The 20,919-nt window shown below is 39.6% G+C and overlaps 1 protein-coding gene across 8 annotated transcripts in view; it reads right to left on the bottom strand.

Annotated features, from left to right (window-relative positions):
• The window catches only part of LOC122543146 (methylcytosine dioxygenase tet3), a 371,083-nt gene that overhangs the window by 108,548 nt on the left and 241,616 nt on the right, over nt 1-20,919 (bottom strand). For all 8 annotated transcript variants that reach the window (XM_043681513.2, XM_087984416.1, XM_087984415.1 and 5 more), the window contains one exon: nt 15,628-15,718. In XM_043681513.2, the coding sequence (XP_043537448.1) occupies nt 15,628-15,718 (91 nt within the window). The remainder of the gene's footprint in view (nt 1-15,627; nt 15,719-20,919) is intronic.

Raw genomic sequence — 20,919 nt, forward strand, 5'->3', positions numbered from 1 at the left:
TATGCATATCTCAAATGCATACCTCAAGCCCTATATGCCTCCAATCACCTCAGGATCTTTAACAGCCACGATGATAACTATGATTTTCAATACTGTCACCCTATGCCCATCTCTCTTCATGCCAACTTGCCTATCATCTTGTAGGCATTAATCAGGAGGCATTTGACAGAGAATAAAGTGACCAGTAAACTCACTGAGAAAAGGTACTTTGCTAAAAAAAACAAATATCCAATACAGTGAAACTGCACATTTCACTTTCATGTTCAATGACTAACTTTAACGAGCAGTTCACTTAAGTGGTTAATATTTTATGTGAATAAATATCTCACTCAAGTAGTTAAAATGGAAATTTCATTCAGTAAGCAGGTGGAGCTATCAATAGACATCAACTGTGAGAATGATAATTTTTGCAGTATATATCCCTTAAACAACCAGACACTGTCAGATACAAATCACATTTTCTTTCCAGACAATTTCTTAGCAAATACTAATGTGTTTCTTCACTTCTAATATACTGGCAGGGAAATTTGCTCGAACTGCTTGGGAGGATTTAAACTAGTAAGGACCCAGGGAGATAGTGAGGAAAGAGATCAATCTGAGACTGGTACAGTTGAGAACAGAAGTGAGTCAAACAGTCAGGGCAGGCAGGGACAAGGTGGGACTAATAAGTTAAACTGCATTTATTTCAATGCAAGGGGCCTAACAGGGAAGGTAAATGAACTCAGGACATGGTTAGGAACATGGGACTGGGATATCATAGCAATTACAAGAAATGTGGCTCAGGGATGGGCAGGACTGGCAGCTTCATGTTCCAGGATACAAATGCTACAGGAAGGATAAAAAGGGAGGCAAGAGAGGAGGGGGAGTGGCATTTTTGATAAGGGATAGCATTACAGCAGTGCTGAGGGAGGATATTCCTGGAAATACATCCAGGCAAGTTATTTGGGTGGAACTGATAAATAAGAAAGGGATGATCACCTTATTGGGATTGTATTATAGACTCCCTAATAGTCAGAGGGAAATTCAGAAACAAACTTGTAAGGAGATCTCAGCTATCTGTAAGAATAATAGGGTAGTTATGGTAGGGGATTTTAACTTTCCAAACATCGACTGGGACTGCCATAGTGTTAAAGGTTTAGATGGAGAGGAATTTGCTAAGTGCGTACAAGACAATTTTCTGATTCAGTATGTGGATGTACCTACTAGAGAAGGTGTCAAACTTGACCTACTCTTGGGGAAAAAAGGCAGGGAAGGTGACTGAAGTGTCACTGGGGGAGCACTTTAGGGCCAGCGACCATAATTCTATTCGTTTTAAAATAGTGATGGAAAAGGATAGATCAGATCTAAAAGTTGTAGTTCTAAATTGGAGAAAGGCCAATTTTGACGGTATTAGGCAAGAACGTTCGAAAGCTGATTGGAGGCAGATGTTCGCAGGTAAAGGGACGGCTGGAAAATGGGAAGCCTTCAGAAATGAGACAAGAATCCAGAGAAAGTATATTCTTGTCAGGGTGAAAGGGAAGGCTGGTAGGTATAGGGAATGCTGGATGACTAAAGAAATTGAGAGTTTTGGTTAAGAAAAAGAAGGGAGCATATGTCAGGTATAGACAGGATAAATCGAATGAATCCTTAGAAGAGTATAAAGGAAGTAGGAGTATACTAAGAGGGAAATCAGGAGGGCAAAATGGGGACATGAGATTGCGTTGGCAAATAGAATTAAGGAGAATCCAAATATATTAAGGACAAAAGGGTAACGAGGGAGAGAATAGGGCCCCTCAAAGATCAGCAAGGCGGCCTTTGTGTGGAGCCACAGAAATGGGGGAGATACTAAATTAATATTTTACATCAGTATTTACTGTGGAAAAGGATATGGAAGATATAGCCTGAGGGAAATAGATGGTTACATCTTGCAAAATGTCCAGGTTACAGAGGAGGAAGTGCTGGATGTCTTGAAACGGGTTAAAGGTAGATAATTCCCCAGGACCTGATCAGGTGTACCCGAGAACTCTGTGAGAAGCTGGAGAAGTGATTACTGGGCCTCTTGCTGAGATATTTGTATCATCGATAGTCACAGGTGAGGTGCCGGAAGACTGAAGGTTGGCAACCGTGGTGCCACTGTTTAAGAAGGGCAGTAAAGGCAAGCCAGGGAACTATAGACCGGTGAGCCTGACCTCAGTGGTGGGCAAGTTGTTGGAGGGAATCCTTAGGGACAGGATGTACATATATCTAGAAAGGCAAGGACTGCTCACATGGCTTTGTGCATGGGAAATCATGTCTCACAATCTTGATTGAGTTTATTGAAGAAGTAACAAAGAAGATTGATGAGGGCAGAGCAGTACAAGTGATCTATTTAGACTTCAGTAAGGTGTTCGACAAGGATTCCCATGGGAGACTGATTAGCAAGGTTAGCTCTAACGGAATACAGGGAGAACTAGCCATTTGGATACAGAACTGGCGCAAAGGTAGAAGATAGAGGGTGGTGGTGGAGGGTTGTTTGCAGATGACACCAAAATTTGAGGTGTCGTGGATAGCAAAGAGGGTTACCTCAGTTTACAACAGGATCTGGACCAGATGAGCCAATGGGCTGAGAAGTGGCAGATGCATTTATCTGAATTAAACTCCGAGGTGCTGCATTTTGGAAAGCAAATCTTAGCAGGACTTATACACTTAATGGTAAGGTCCTGGGGAATGTTGCTGAACAAAGAGACCTTGGAGTGCAGGTTCATAGCTACTTGAAAGTGGAGTCGCAGGTAGATAGGATAGTGAAGAAGGCATTTGGTATGCTTTCCTTTATTGGTCAGAGTATTGAGTAGAGGAGTTGGGAGGTCATGTTGCGGCTGTACAGGATATTGGTTAGGCCACTGTTGGAATATTGCGTGCAATTCTAGTCTCCTCCTATCGGAAAGATGTTGTGAAACTTGAAAGGATTCAGAAGAGATTTACAAGAATATTGCCAGGGTTTGAGCTATAGGGAGAAGCTGAACAGGTTGGGGCTGTTTTCCCTGGAGCATCAGAGGCTGAGGGGTGACCTTATAGAGGTTTACAAAATTATGAGGGGCATGGATAGGATAAACAGACAAAATCTTTTCCCTGGGATCGGGGAGTCCAGAACTAGAGGGCATAGGTTTAGGGTGAGAGGGAAAAGATATAAAAGAGACCTAAGGGTAATTTTTTCACGCAGAGGGCGGTTTGTGTATGGAATGAGCTGCCAGAGGATGTGGTGGAGGCTGGTACAATTGCAACATTTAAAAGGCATTTGGATGGGTATATGAATAGGAAGGGTTTGGAGGGATGTGGGCCGGGTGCTAGCAGGTGGGACTAGATTGGGTTGGTCAGTGTGGACAGGTTGGACCGAAGTGTCTGTTTCCATGCTGTACATCTTTATGACTCTGTGACTCTATGACTTGATTTGCAAAAGCATACTTTATTACAATCCCAAAGAGCGTTTTATCTTTCCAGGAAGGGTGCTTTACCACTACAAAATGAGTATTTTACTTCTACACAATAGGAAAAAAATAAAACTTTCTGACTGCACTCACCCCTCACACCCCTTCATTCTCACATACTCTCCATGTTCCTTCATCCATGTAACCTAATTTTTTTTGCCTTACTTCAATGCCAACTTAGTGCTGAGTTGTATCCACCACTTTTTCTCTCTTGATCTACCTCGTCAATTAATTCTAAGGAGCATGCTGAATTCTGTAGTGCTTCTTGTGGATGTCACACAATTCTGCCACTGTTTGTCAGTATGAGAAGAAATAATTGTAGAATGTGTTGGATGCAGTATTAAGCAAGTGGGCTGGTTTGTCCTGGATGGTGCTGATCGCCTTGATTGGTTGGGGCTCATCCAAACAAGTGGAGAGTGTTACATCGTAGTCTTGATTCTTGCATTGTAAATGGTGATCAGGTTGTGAAGAGCCATGATACGAGTTATTCACTGCAGACATTTTAGTCTCTGCTCTGTTCATGTCGTCACAGTATCTATATGGCTGGTTTAATTCAGTTTCTGGTCAATGCATTTTGAGAATTCTACACACTTGATCGCAGATTAATACTTGTTGACATCTTTTCAAGTTGGAAAGTTATATGAGATTTCTCTACAAGTTACAGACAAGTATCTCCATAGTTAGTTGTCCCAAAGGGTAGAGACACAAACAAAAGCAGAAATTGCTGGAAAACCTCAGCAGGCCTGGCAGCATCTGTGGAGAGAAATCAGAGTGAAGGTTTTGGGTCAAGTGACCCTTCCTCAGAACTGGGCAAACAGTTCACTTCAAAGGATCTGTGACCTCCAACCCACAGGATATTAGACACCCACCTCTCCGTGTTGTCTCAAAGAATCTTTGGCTCTCCACCGTGTGCTGAGATCTTATCCTGGGAGTTATGTCAGCTCTTTGAAGAGGTCTCATTATCCAAAGGAAATGCACGAAGAACGGACCTGTTCTTACCTGATCCAATCTCCAGATTCCAGACATCAAGAACTCCAAAAATGCTATTTCAATGGAAGCAGCTGGTCATTTAAATGGTCAGCTGTTTCTAGGATCTGCCATTCCTCTCAATTTCTGGCATTTCTGATGTGGCAGAGACAGTGTCCATCCTGTCAGAAATCAGGGTCATATTGTGTACCTTCCAGACATGAGGTGCTGGGACTGGACGTTGGCTAAAGTGATGCCACTATTTAACAAAGGTGGTAAAGAAAAGCCAGGGAACTATACACTGGTGAGCCTGACATCGGTGGTGGGCAAGTTGTTGGACGGAATCCTAAGGGATAAGGTTTACATTTACTTGGAAGGCAAGGACTGATTAGTGATAGACAGCATGACTTTGCGCATGGAAAATCATGTCTCATGAACTTGACTGAGATTTTGAAGAAGTAACAAAGAGGATTGAAGAGGGCAGAGCAGTGGATGTGATCTATTTGGACTTCAGTAAGGCGTTCGAAGATATCAAGATCTCAATCATCACCCTAATAAGGCAACATGAAGCATGACACTCTGATGGGAACTTTCTATTGTTTGTCATCAATTAGTTTAGTATTAGCCCAGACACTGAAGTGCCTATGACTGTTATATATGCAAGAGCTGTAATAACGGTCTGATAAATCTTTTAGAAATACGTTACCCACAATTAGCTGTTACACGATGGGACCTAACATAAATATTGCCTCATCAGAAACAAATACACTGCAAAAACAAAGGCCTACAACACAGTATCAGGTCAATAATCATTGGTGTGACTCAATTATTTGATATTATTTCCTTGCTTTCAAAAGGCAGACAAATAAGTTATAATTGTAATATCAGAGATTCCGCTTCAGCTCAATTTTGCACTGTGAACATCTGGAAGACAAACATCGAAAGAAAGCAGTTTTTTTCAATTCCAGTTTCTTAGCCAGAAATGTATTATTTTCTGATAAATCAAACAATCTTTGTTCAGTACATAAGTCCTTCTGCACTATCAAGATAAAGGCCAGAGTTAGCTGAGACAGCAAAAACAACGAACAGATTTGTCAACAAAATTAGAACAAGCAGGATTGCACCTGAAATACAGTCTGTTATGGACTGAAAACTGAAACATACAAAACTCCTGCAGGGTTGGTGTGGATAGAATATTGCTTTTGGCTAGTGAGTCAAGAGTCAAGAGTCAGGTGACAGTTTCAGAATAAGGAGCAGGCCAACTGAAGCCTAGATGAGCAAACATTCTTCACTCCCAAAATAGGGAATGTTTGAAAATCTGCACTTCAGAATGCCGTGAATGTTGAAACCAAAACATTTCTGGATGCCAATGACATCAAGAGATATGAGGACCATATGCAAAAATAGTGTAGAGTTAGCTGATAAGCAATGATTTGTGTGAATGATGCAGCAGGCTCACCAAACTGAATGCCTGCACAATTCAGTCAGTTCATTATAATGAAAATACTTTCTTATCAACCCCACCAACACCAAGTTATGAGACAGTTTTGTATGCAGCAAGAACTTGATTGCTAATATAATCATTTGTGAAAAGTAGCTAAAACATGACAATAGTATAAGTTCATTTTTTTTTGTTCTGTGCAAATTTAGTTAAATGGTTGTGCTATTGCAAACGTGAGTTTTAAGATTACCGGAATTATTCACTTTGTCCCATGGTACTCAATTGCAACCAAGAAACCCCAACATAACTTGAGATGCAATGATGACAACATGCCATATGATGATGATAATAAGACCCAAAAACCCAAAAATCGGTTTTGAAACGTTAGTGCTATTCATCAAATCCGGATGATAAGCAAAATATATTATAAATTTAGAGCTACAATGCTGCAGGTATTTTTCATTAAAGTAAAGTAAAATAAATCATAAATTGTGTCATGTTAGACTTCTTGTGTGTATTTTCTAATAAATGGCTAAACAATAGCACCTGAGATTATGTTGTATTGCTTGCCTTTTGGATGAAACATGGTGAAAGTGAAGGAGACTAAAAGCTTGTATTGGGTTAAAAATGTGCACAGACTAATTTTAAAAATAGTTCTGGAACTGTCACTTGTAGTAGCAGAAACATTATTGGATCATATCACAAAATATTTAGAGTTTATGAAAAATGTATAAATGTTTTTGAAAACGGAGGTATATAAAGTATAATCAGTGAAACACAGCCTGTAATGAGAAAAATTAACATTTCTTATGTACCTGATAAAGCCAGCTCACAAAAGCTTTTTTCTCGAGCAGAACAGGATGTGAAAGTGTCAGTCATGTGAAAATTTATTTTTAAATTTTATTCTGTATGTCCGTTGGATTCTAAGAGTTAAAAAGAGTGACCTGTCACCAAGATGATTTGTGGTATCTTAAAGGCTTCAGAACTAGTGAAACTCATCTACCAAGGCAAACAGAACTGAACAGCCTCCACCTTGGAGGCTCCCTGCCGCATTCCTGATGAAGGGCTTTGGCCCAAAACGTCGATTTTCCTGCTTCTTGGATGCTGCCTGACTTGCTTGCTTTTCCAGCACCACTCTAATCTGGACTCTGATCTCCAGCATCTGCAATCTCACTTTCACCTCAGAATGATAATTAATAGTTCCTGTTTTAACTCCTTGCCAATTATGATCCCACCCATCAACATCCTCCACTCAGTCTGCACAAATTAATGTTCCCTTTCTAAGTTTTGTTTGCTGCATCCCCATCCTGATGATAACAATACAAGCTTGAACTTCATGTCTCTTTTCAGCAGTATTTAAATTCTGTGCTACCCCCAATCAATTACTAATAATGATAAAGCAAACAACATTTGATCAGGCATAAATTTTACTTGAACAATCTATTTTCCTGAATCCTGAGCAGCAATCCAAACCTCAAGTTGAATTCGTCTTAAGATTTTCCCTTATGCAGAATTTCATCACAAATGCAAGTAAACCTAACATCCAAATAGAGGCAACTGCAATCATAACTAAGGTATGAATGCCAACTAAATGCATCTGAAAAGGAAAATTGAACAGAATGGCTACACAGTTTCAAATGCAAAGGTTGCAACATTGTACATCTGAAGTGGAAGGCCTGGACTTCGTTAAAATAGACCGGGCAAGTTAACAGTTGCTGTCATCTCTCCAAAGGCAATTTGACCTTTCAAACAAAACAGGTACTAGTTGACTTGTTTTACAGAAATGACCTACTGCTCAGTCAAATGATAGACATGTGGTGGCAACAAAGGAAATAGGGAGAGGGAAAAGCAACTGAGATACTTCCAAATCAGACAGAGGAGCAAAATGAACATTTCTGTTTCTCATGAGTTGAAAGCAATATTTACTTAAAAAAGAATCGCACAACACCAGGTGATAGTGCAACAGGATTATTTGGAAGCACTAGCTTTCAAATGGTACATTGGCAAGACCGAGCAGAGGCTACAACAACGGATAAATGGACGCAGCACAACAATCACCAGCCAGGAATGTTCCCTCCCAGTCGGGGAACACTTCAGTGGTCCGGGACACTCAGCCTTGGATCTTCAGGTGACCATCCTCCAAGGTGGACTTCAGGACAGGCAACAACGCAACGTGGCCATGCAGAGGCTGATATCCAAGTTCAGTACCCATGAGGATGACCTCAACTGGGACCCTGGGTTCATGTCATACTACAGGTGACCCCACTGCATGACACACACTCTTGCACACACACTCCTGCAGACCTACACACTCATGCAGACCCTCTCTCATACACAAGGACACATACACACCCCCCACACAGACTTATACCCGTTTACACTCACACATACATACACATACTCTCATAGACACTCAACCACCCGCAGCACTCCCCCACCCCCAACAACACACATCTACATGCACATGCATGCATATAAGTTAGTGGGGTTAATTTATACTTGCAGAATTAGTTTATTTTTCTCAAAAACTGCATGAATCCATATAAGATTCTGTAAATCCTTTTTTTAGAAATATAATCAGTCTGAACATTGGAACACAGACAGACTTTAACATTATACCTTCAATGCATTATCTGAGCTGACGTAGCACCTATTGTTAAAGTTTGCTTAAGAATGTAACTTGAAAAATGTTCAGGGGTTTACATAAGAAAAAACTGAAACCAACATGGTCATTCTAAAAGATGAGACTTAACAAACAATCCAGGTCTTTTTCAATATATCATCTCAATTGCATCACACTGTAAACTTTTGCTATAAATTCTGTCTTACAATCTTAACAACCACCTGAAGAAGCAGCGCTCCGAAAGCTAGTGCTTCCAAATAAACCTGCTGTGGTCTCCGTCTTAGTATTCTTTCTTTTAGATAATAGCCCTCCAAAACATTCTCTGCCTCCTTTGCAGAGTACGCATCTACATATTTTTCTTTTAACGTCTTGTCTTACTTTTGCAAGTCTTTTAGCCTTTCAGGACTAAACACTTCTGTCTGACCCGCTGCCTGTTCAGGTTTTTCCAGCACCATTATGTCAAACAGGGTACCTGCTAACTGAAACTCAACTCCTTCACCTTTCTCTTTACTTTTCACTTCATGCTGTGACTTATGATAGTGGGATCTGATTACTACACATTCTGGGAAAATACTAGCATATTTCTGCTTTAACTCCTCAGTTTTCTGGTCTTTCTGGGCTTCTCTACAACAAGGTGTCACTCCCACCTTGGATCCTACCAAATCATTCCCAAGAATGAACTGAAACTCGGTCAATTATTCCCACATTGAGTTGGCATTCCAACCCGATCTTACATAGGGGAATGCTAAATTTCTGTCCATCTATCCCACACTCTTGGGAATATGCTCTCAGAAAGAGAGCATATTCCTTCATCTCTTACTGTCAGCGAATGGTTAGATCCTGTATCTCTCAAAATTATAACTTCTTGTCCTTCTCCCACTGTTCTTTCTGAGTAAGCTTTCTCCACAGAAGCGAATTCTTTGCAGAGATCAGGTACTAAATCCATACCCAGCGCCTGCTTAGATTCTGCACTCTCCTGCAGCTCCTCGGCTCTTCTTAGGGTCTCCTTTACTATCTTCATTAATGCCACTGCCTTAGCTTCTTTTACCATATATTTTCCCACAATGCCTTTCTTGAATAATCAGCACTGTGACTTTATGTGTCCCACTTTACCACAGTGGAAACACCTGAGGCCCTTCACCTCCTTTCCACGCTCTTGGGCTTATTTTTTAATCTGTGGTAAATTCCTACCAGTTTACTCTTTCTTACACAGTGTAGCATCCCCCACTTCTCCCAAATTCTATCGCTCAGAGGACAAAATTCTGGCTGAAACGTGGCTTATGCACCAACATGTATTAATTTGCTACTCTGCTGCCATTCTCACTTCCTGAACTTCCTGTTCCTCATGTGAATACTAATCATCTCTGGAAGTGAGTTTTTAAAACTCTTACAGCAAAGTAATCTCTCAAAGAGCCTCAAAGGTCCTAACTATTTTTAAAGCACATACCCATCTATCAAAATGACTATGTTAATTCTTTCAAACTCAATATAACTCTGACCTGGTTCCTTCTTTATGTTTCTGAAGTGCTATCTATATGCTTCTCAGACCAATTCATATGCACTTAAAAATAGCCTGTTTAACCTCTTCATAATCCCTTGATACTTCATCTGACAATGCGGCAAATACCTCACTAGCTCTGCCTACCAGTTTAGTCTGCACTAGCATTACCCATAAATCCTTGGACCACTCCATCTGCCTAGCCAATTTTTCAAATGAAATAAAGAAGGCTTCAACATCTTTCTCATCAAAATAAGTTTTGACTTATTTATATATCGCACTACCTTTTCTTTTAATCTCCATCCTATTAACTTGACTTTTCTGACCAAGTTGCAACTTGTCAAATTCAAATTCTCTCTCTTTTTGTCTTTAACTTTCTTCTCTCTCTCTCCCTTTGCTCAGCTAAGAACCTTCGCTCTGTTGTTATCTTCTAACTTACAATTGAGGAAAATGGAGTACGTTTTTCTACCTCTACAGCATTTGTCTGTTTCTCTGACACACCTAAGCAGTTGAGTTATTGCCTTACAGTTTCAGCTTTATTTTTGTCCTTGGTTAAACCCAAATCTAACTTCTTTGCTAATTCTACTTCTTTCCTTCTGAACTTACTTGACAAATTTGAGAGTCATCTTCAAATCCCAGAACCTCTTTAGCAATTTTAAGAGCTATTTCTCTCACTTCCAAATTAATCAACCACAAGTCACTGAAATTAAGCAAATTGTCTCACCTATGTTTTATTTAAAATTGAGGACATTAACCTGCAAGTGTTTAAATCTGCTGGGATTTGTCATACCCCTAAATCTATTTAAATCTGTCAAAACCAGTTCAAATCCCGGACGAAAACCCCTAAATTATTATGTCACAGGGTAAAAACCCCCTGCTAAATTAAATCAGCAACGCAGACAAGATTTATCCCGTGCGGTAATCTATGAAAATTCGAGAGGCCGAGAATTATCCTAGCGATCACAAAGTAAAAATTAACAACTTTGTTTTTTAAAACAGAGAATAATTAACTAACAATTCCTTTCTCCAACCTATCTTTTAGTTTCCTATCTTTAATACTGGTCCATTAAAAACCCTGAAGATTCACCAAAAAAATTCAATTTTCAAAACCAGCCAGCTGTCGAATCTTCTCTTTGTATCTTCCTCTGTCTTCTTTTCTTCTTAGGGTTTCTGTTTCACGGGTTGTTAATAGATAAAGGTAGCTTTAAGAGAGCTATTCTGGGGGCAGTCTGCATATGTTGGTGGCAGTTCTCCTCCAACTGTCAGACTTTTTCCTGGTCTTATACCCCAAAGCATCGGATTGTTTCATTGGTTTTGATATTGTCAAAATCCCAAATTCAAACTTGATTGGAGTTTAGTATCTTGGGGCATAATTTAAACTGATTGGCTGAATATTAATTTGTTTTTGTCTCATAGCAACCCAAGTACTGTTAGCTGCTGGACCAAATGTTACAATGTAAATTCTCCAGCACTCTGTGTGCTTGCTAAGTCTTTCAACTCTCTTAAAGGTACAGTACACCTCCATACCTTGGTAACATATTCCTCGGCCCACTGGCCCAGTTGATCAAGATTCCATTGAACTCTTAGACAACCTTCTTCACAGTCTACTACCCCACTAATTTTGATTTTAAGATCTTCCACAGAACCTAAATCTTTGACCACTCATTTTTCTACAAATTCTGATATTTCCTTCTTTTGCTTGATCTGTTTTCCTGGTCATAATGAGCCCCTGTATCTGAGAGGCACATTAGGTTCTCCTATACTGAAGACTCTACAAAAATGCCAATAATTCCTGCCATTATTATTTCTGCCTGTGACCCAAAGTAAAAGCCAGTGTGCCCAGAGACATAGCAGACCATTAGCCTAATGAATACTTGATATCCTTCCAAATAAGTGAATAAGAAAACTGGCATTAGAGTTTCCAAACAATGTAGGCTGTCTGGAGTGGAATCTTGACAGGTAACTGGGTGCATATGAATGAGGTGGTCATCAATTGAACACTGCACTACCGGATTACAGAGCTGCCAAAAAATAAATGGGATGAGGATGAAAGTTTTGTCCTTCACCAATTAATGCCCCACTGAGGTTAATGGTTGCAGCCAGCTGGCATTACCAGGGCTGTGTCCTCTATTAACTCCGAGGGGGCAGGACAGAAAATCTTGGCTTCTGAATAAATCCTGCCTGATACGTTTTTCAACCAACCATCCAGTACTCTCTTCGGTACCATAACTGTTCCAAATTTATTTAATAATCCAAATTGTACTCAACTGCATAATTCAGCTGATTCTTTTGACCGTCACCTTCAATCTGCATCTGTGGCTTTTTGACAATTTGCATTGGAAGCAATTTCTCCTTGTATATTTTGACAACATCATTGATAATTTTGAATATCTCTAACCAGGGCTCAAACTTTATTATTCAAAGGCTCTTGTTGAGATTTTCTAAAGTGCAACTTTTGGTTTTGAGGGTCTATAATTTGTTTTTCAGGATTCCTTTTTCATGCTCACTAACTCGCATTTTGGATGATACACTCATGAAAACAATGCCTTCCATATTCAACATATGGAGTGTTTGATCTCATACAGAAGCACCATTAGAAAACTTCAACAATATCCTCAACACACATCATCCCTCCATTAAACTTAAAGTCACAACACAGCAGGAAAATAATAATTTCCTCAACACCACAATGCATAACTTTGCCTAAGATTAAACAAAAGTTAACAAACAAGGTTTCTTTTCAAAATACCTGACACACATTCACACAAATGCCATCACCCCAGTCTTGCCTTTTACAGACTAATTGAGGTCACAACAAGTATGTTTTCATCACATATGCACAAAACTGGAAGACTTTAACCAGACAGTTACCACATCATAGATCTCAATCTCAGATTTAAATTTAACCATTGATATGGTGTTCCATACTTTTACAACATGTTCATTTTGCACCCACAATAACTCCTGAATTACATAGCTTTAAGCCAGACATTCCACATTAATTTGCAAGGAATTAATAACTTTAATGAGTTAAAGTTTTCCTGCTGTTACTTTGTTGTTTGTTCCTTTTGCCAGTTTAAAACGGTTCTCTTTATTTTTTAGTCTCCATCGCTCTAAAACCCCTTTGCAGCCTCCTTCTCCTTTCACTCCCCCATTGCATCCATCTACTCTCCCTTTGCAGCATCCGTCTCCCCCAGCCCTTGCTCCCTCCACCACACTCGCAGCATTCCTTTGCTGCTCTCATTGCAGCTTTCCTCTTCACTCTTCTCCAGTTAATTGAAGTCCCTTATTTCTATAACCATTCTAGTAAATTTCTTCTACACCTTACCAATACATTGGCATTGTTCCTAAAGTACAGTGCACCTATTGAACAACCCTAAATTGAGGGTGAAACATTTTTTTCACAACTTTCTTGCTTTTGTAACTGATTAATAATGCCAAGAACATTATTTTTCAAACTCTTCCTAACCGGTTCTTAAATTAATGAACATTTGTTTGCTAAATCCATTGTTCCTTCACCTCCTTTAAAATTGTTCATTCTTGCCTCTCATTTCTCCAGAAAAGTGAATAATTTCAAATATCTTGGTGCTGTATCACATTTGTGTGTTTTACCAATCTGTCATTGCCCTTTTAAGGCCTGTCCATTTGCCCCTTCCTTCTAATACATGTTTGAACATTGTATCATCTGTAACATTGTGCCCTTTGAACCCAAGTCAACATCATTAATACATATCTTAAAGACCAGTGGTCACACACTAACGCCAGGAAACCTACCTCCCTCCTATCGAAAAAAACAATTCTTTTGGGTAGCCTGCTATCTGTCCCTTCCACAATTATACGTTCATACTGTTGCCGTCCTTTCAATCCCATGGATTTTAATCAATCTTTATGTGGTACTTAGTCAAGCACCTTTTGAAAGTTGCGAGACATTTTTTAAAAATCACTACCTTCATCAATGCATTTTCCTGCTTCATCAAATAACTCATTCACATTAATCCATCATCTTTGGCCTTTCACAAATCCATGCTGACTTTCATTTGTTTGCCCATAATTTTCTAAACGCTAATTAGTTTTGTCCCGGATTATCGTCTCTGAAAGCTTTCTACCATATGTTCAACTCATTATCCTTTAGTTGTCAGGTTTATCCTTCTCTCTATTTTACAACCAGGGATGCAACATTTGCCATTTTCCAGTCCTCTGACAAATTTTCCCTGTGCAAGGAGGCTTGGAAGATTGTGGCCAAAACCTCTGCAATTTCAACACTCACTTTCCTCACAGAATGCATCCCAAAAATTTATTTTCAACTTCAAGTTATGCAACTCTTTAAATACCTCTACTTCATCTGTTTTTTTTTTTAAAATTGGATCTGCTTCACTACTACCTTGACACAATCATCTTCTCTTCTCTGAAGAGGAGTGACTGCCAAGTACTCATTTAGTAACTCAACCATCCAGATTGCCCACAGAAATATTTTCTTTTGGTCTCCAATTGTCCTACTTTCCTATCTATAGTTGCATAAGAGTTTTGGATTTCCATTCACGTGGTCCACTAAGTTATTCTCAAACTCTTTTTAAATTTTTTTTTGCGCTTTTAGATCTCCCCACCACTTTCTATAAGCAGCCTACTTCTGGACTGTATTATGAATGGTGAAATGATCGTAAATGTCCTTTGTCTATTTAAGTTGACTTCAATGTTTCTAGCCATCAAGGAAACTCCAGTTTTGGATGTGTTTTCTTTGTTTCTCTCCTGGTAATCTGTCAACTCTATACATGCTTAAGATAGCAATTTTTGATTTGTCTCTACTGGTCAGATCCTTTTCAAAGGAATTAGCTCTTATCCAGTTGAGTATTTCTACAATTGATGGTCCTTTGTCTTTTTAAATAAGTTTCCTACAACTTGAGAATATTATGATCATTGCTCTCCGAATGCTTTCCCAGAAACAGGTTTCACTTTCTTCATTTCATGAAGAGAGTGAGAGAGCTAGGTGGGGGGGGGGGGGGGGTGAGAAATGGAGAGAGAGGGACAAGAGCTAGAACTGCTGCCTTCCTCAACAATCAAGAAAGTTCTTATGCACATTTCTGGAAATTCTTCAGTGCTTTGTCATTATGCAGTACCATATTTGATAATTAAATCCTTGAACACCAAAGCCCTGAATTTCTCATCATTCTGCAAGTTACATGCAAGTATCTACCTCTATTCCACTATTCAGCAGCTTAGCAGTATATAGTATAGAGCTAATTGTGTTGTAGCTCCCATAATGCTCAAAACTTCTCAGTCTTTTAACTCCAATGACGTATCTAACTCCAGTGTAATAACAAGTCTTTTTTGACCAATAATACCATTCCACTCACCTCTTTTATTCTTCCCTTCTTTGAGCCAGTCCTCTTATTTTGAACATATCATAGCTCCACATGGTAATGTACGTGAAACTTACCAACCTTATTTTCCACACAGCATGTATTTTCATACATTCACTGCAAACTCATCTAACACTACCTCCTATGTGCGCTTTGTCAGATCACACTGACGACTGAATGATTCTTTCATACTAACCAGGATTTCCTGGTTATCTTTGACCTTTAGTTTCTCCTGTCTAATTTTTCATCATGTTGCCTGTTTCCAATTTAAAGAGAATAGAAATTTGCCAGCAACATACCTTTCTTCCATTAGTTCACGAATTGCTGCCACAGTAGGTCCAGAACCAAGATGGGTGTAGTATGGACCTTCATCTTTTTCTATGATTTGTTCTGCAATAAAGTAAAAATTGAAAATTACATTACTTAACTAGTTTCATTTCCACTTGTCAAAGTTGTGGAGAATATAGAATCAAGAATACCATTCAGATTACAGCTACAAAAGTTTAAATTTTTAGTTGTACTAAACCTATGAGTCTTGAAATTTAAATCCCATTTAACAGCCTGATGGAATGACACTGAAGCGGAGATCATCAATGAATTCTGGAATACTAAATATGAGATAAAGCAGTCACATTTTCAGAGCTTGCTCACTCTTGAGTTACACACATTCGGTGCACAAAGCACTAAATTCATCATTAAGTGAAGGAGTGGATGTTTCAGTGAAATGACCTCCAGAATATGTCTGTAGAAATTCCTCAGAATGATGCCTTTAAGCCCTTAAATCTTTAATACCTTAAAGTCTTCAACTGCTATATCAATCACCTTGCTTTCATTATAACATCAGAAGTGATGATTGCTCAATATACAGCACTCCTCAGAAGCAGTCTGTGTCCACATACAGCAAGACCTTGGCAATGTACTGGCTTGGGCTGCTAAGTGGCAAGTAACTGCCCAACTGCCAGACAATGACATTCTCCAACATGAAAGGTTCAGACCATTGTCTCAGACATTCAATGGTATTATCGTCATTGAATTTCCAGTTTCTTTGACCATTCCGAATTTGACTGGCTATGAACTTTACAATTATCTCAGCAAGTTAGAACTCTGCAGTTGTCTTGCTCCTGGTTGACACTGATCCATAGTTTTCTCAAGCCTGGTTGAGATTATGCAATGGATCAAACAAAGGAGTGTCCAGGGGACTCTGTTTGATGTAGTGCTGTAGTGTCTCTTAATCAAATCATAGATCATCATTTTTTGAAACAATCATCTGTTATAATTAGGACTACTACATAATGTGTTATGCAACAGGTAGTGGAATAACATTTAATGCAACCGATAACTAAATTTTGTGTCAGCAGACTTTCCCAACAAGAATGTTGAACTGCACTGAATAATTCCATTGGTACTTGACACAGCCATATTTACAACCACAAATCCAAAAATGCATTGTGGAAAATACAACAGGAGATCGAAAAGTTTAACACATAGATTGGAAATTTGGGATTTGACCTTCACGTAGAAATGTTACGCGCACAATCGACGTCACAGTGAACAGCAGGTTCTCATGATTGCATTATGTGATTTGTTTGAGTTCTGTATTGATTTTACTCCTGGATTTGTTATGAACGTGTGTTCACCTTATACACCAGATATGTAGTACAAAGAAGTAACTACGATTATTGCTGGATCTTTATCTTAGCATTTAATGATCTGTCCTGTGAAGCCTCCAATTTTGTCAGTAGTATTAATCTAAACCAGTCACTTTTTAAAGAAGAAAAATCAATAATCCCAGTTATTTAGTGAACAAATGAGCCAACAAAGATTCCATGTAATTGAATAAAGAATTTTGACTATGCAAGATCAAAAAAAAATACTCTAAATACTATCTTGGGTCAGCATGTATACTTAAAAACTCACAATCAACAGAAGTTTGAGATGAACGAATAGGTCAATAAAATCCAGCCTACTTTAATCTTGGTCAATTATAAACTAGAAGTTACACACAATGACCCAGTACAACTAAGATAGATCTTACAAATTGGCTTGGCAGTCCACTCAGCATTTATATTTTTGATCCCAGTCACAAGGTCCTTTAAAACTCTTGGCTCATCATGATGAATTTCACTTTCTTGTAATTAACTTCATTCCCAGCTTACAGCAATCGAGATGGCATAAATCCATTAATGTTCTCTTCAAAGTAACAAAAACATCTGAATAAACTGTATGTTTGCCTATTTTCAGCATCTGGATTTGGTCTCCATTTCCTTAACCTTCTTTCAGGACACAATGGGGATTTGAAAACCAATAGCTCAATGTCCTTTTGTATAGTTTCATCCAGTATCAGTTTTGGCTTTTAATCTAATTTTCAGTCTTATTTTCTTTGGAAACTAAAGCTGTCAGTTTCTGTTCAGTTTCCCTTTTCATTAGGGTCTTCCTCAAAAAAAAGATCATCAATGTCACCACAGCTTCTATAGTCTACTTAGAATCTTCAATGTGGATTTAAGTCCCCATATTTGAATGAGAATGGGATGGTAGAAAGTGGAAATTAATTGAATGACTGAATCTACTGCCTCACTTTTGCTAAAATCCAGCCTACCACCATCTTGGCAATTCTTTGAAACACAGCATATAAGAACATAAAATTAGGAGGAGGAATAGATCACTTGCTCCCATGAGCCTGTTCATCAGACACGAAGATTGTGGCCACTTTGCAGATGAAAAACCTGATCCAGCCTACCTTGCATACTGGGTTAGAGAACTGCAAAGGTCAACAACTTTTTAAAAAAGAAAGTCCTCCATGTCTTTCTCTTGAATGGGAGACTTAAATGCTAAAACAATTCCTTTATCACTGGAATCAATGTAGTGAATCTTCTCGGAACTCTCTCCAAGGAAAATATATTCCATCAATAATGTGACAAAAACTGCACTGAATGCGTGGTTTCAGTAATGTGGTCTATGTCAAAATGCAATCTTGGAACTGCATAGTTTTCTCTGCACCAGCCACGGCCTTCCTTGTGGTACTGTTGACCACAAGAGCAGTTGGCCTCTGGTTGGAAACTCGCAGCAAGTGATATCTCTATCCCTAGGGACTTGATTTGAAGGGAAAATCAATGTACCTGACTGACTTGCGAGTTGGCCGGCTTTCCCAAAAAAGTGGGGATCCCTCAATAAATCTCCAACCAGAAAATAGGACCCTGATACCTCCACAAAACTCTGCCCTATTTTACTTGCCTAATTCAGCGTCTGGAAGCATGGACAAAGAAACCAGACTCAAAAGTTTATTAATTTCTAACTTGTATTAGATATCTGCAAAATAAAAAAAAACTTATCGATAGAAGCAGTTGGATTGTTCAGCTGGATCCAACTAGCTCACTGAGGTTCTGGAAGGAAGGAAAGCTACAGTTTTACCTTGGCTGGTTTTTGCATGACTTCAGACCCAGACAACATGGTTGATTTTTAATAGCCTTTTGGTAAGTCACAGCAAATAATCCTTTCTGTGGTCCAGCCAGATCTTGTGACAATAATTCAACCAGTTGTCCTCAAAATCTATTCAAATCTCAGCCATTTGGACTTCATCACATGAAGATGAGGGATCAGTCAAAGGGATCAGTCAAAGGGAACTACAATGGTGAAAAGCAGCATTGCTCTTAATGGGGGAACAGGCATTAAAGGAGATTGACAGCTTCCTTCCCATCAATTTTATTTTCTTCTGTGAGGACTTGCAAGGCTTCTGTGCAGCAACTCCTTCCAAAATTGGAAGTGGCGGTGGCATGCTGAATGGCACACGGGACTCTCAGTGGCTGTGTAGCTCTTCAGCTGAGAGGTTACGCTGGTTCACCGACTGATTCAGTAAATTGGTAGCTGCAGAAATGTCACAAAGCATTATAAGCAAAGGCTAGATAATTTGAAATTTGAAGATAAGACCATAAAACATAGGAGTGGAAGTAAGGTCTTTCAGTCCATCGAGTCCACTCCGCCATTCAATCATGGCAGATGGACATTTCAGCGCCACTTACCCGCATTCTCCCAGTATCCCTCAATTCCTTGCGAGATTCAGAATTTATCAATCTCTGCCTTGAAGACATTTAGTGTCCCAGCCTCCACTGCGCTCTGTTGGCAATGAATTCAACAGGCCCACCACTCTGACTGAAGAAATGTTTCCTCATTTCCATTCTAACTTGACCCCCTCTAATTCTAAGGCTGTGCCCAAGAGTCCTCATGTCCCCACCTGACAGAAACAAATTCCCAATGTTCACCCTTTCAAAGCCATGCATTATTTTATAAGTTTCTATTAGATCTCCCCTCAACTTTTTAAACTCTAATGAATACATTCCCAGGATCCTCAACCATTCACCGTATGGTAGGCCTACCATTCCAGGGATCATCCGTGTGAATCTCCACTGGGCACACTCCAGTGCCAGCATGTCCTTCCTGAAGTGTGGGGCTCAAAACTGAACACAGTATTCCAAATGGGGCCTAACAAGAGTTTTTACATTCCAACCCTTTTGAGATAAATGACAACATTACATTTGCTTTCTTAACCATGGACTCAACCTGTAAGTCAACCTTTAGAGAATCCTGGACTAGCACTCCCAGATCCCTTTGTACTTTATGAATTTTCTCACCATTTAGAAAATAGTCCATGCCTGTATTCTTTTTTCCAAAGTGCAAAACCTCGTACTTACTCACATTGAATTTCTTGGACCACACTCCTGAACTGACTAAATCTTTCTGCAGCCTCCCCACCTCCTCAGAACTACCTGCCTGTCTGTCTAACTTTGTATCATCAGCAAACTTCACCAGAGTGCCCCCAGTCTCTTCATCCAGATCATTAATACATAAAGTGAACAGCTGTGGCCCCAACACTGAACCCTGTGGGACACCACTTGTCACTAGCTGCCATTCCGAAAAAGGACCTTTTATCCCAACTCTCTGCCTTCTGTCATACAGCCAATCCTCAATCCATGCCAGGAGCTCACCTTGAATGCCATGGGCCCTCACTTTACTCAGCAGCCTCCTGTGAGACACCCGATCAAAGGCCTTTTGGAAATCTAGGTAGTTAACATCCACTGGGTTCCCCTGGTCTAACCTACTTGTTACCTCTTCAAAGAATTCTAACAGGTTTGTCAGGCACAACATTCTCTTACTAAATCCATGCTGACTTGTTCTAATCCGACCCTACACTTCCAAGAATTTAGAAATGTCATCCTTAACGATGGATTCTATAATTTTACCTCCAACCTTCCTGAGGTGTTGGGCATAGTGGCTCAGTGGTTAGCACTGCTGCCTCACAGCACCAGGGTCCCAGGTTTGATTCCAACCTCAGGTGACTGTCTGTGTGGAGTTTGCACATTCTCCCTGTGTCTGCATGGGTTTCCTCCAGGTGCTCCGGTTTCCTCCCACAATCCAAAGATGTAGAGGTCAGGTGAATTGGCCATGCTAAATTGCCCATAATGTTATTTGCATTAGTCAGAGGGAAATAGGTCTGGGTGGGTTACTGAAGAAGGGCTAATGCCCGAAACGTCGATTCTCCTGTTCCCTGGATGCTGCCTGACCTGCTGCGCTTTTCCAGCAACACATTTCCATCTCTG

Source organism: Chiloscyllium plagiosum, unplaced genomic scaffold (assembly GCF_037043375.1).
Source record: "Chiloscyllium plagiosum isolate Xiang-an unplaced genomic scaffold, Cpla_swu_hap1 HiC_scaffold_48, whole genome shotgun sequence".
Classification (NCBI taxonomy): Eukaryota; Metazoa; Chordata; class Chondrichthyes; order Orectolobiformes; family Hemiscylliidae; genus Chiloscyllium; species Chiloscyllium plagiosum.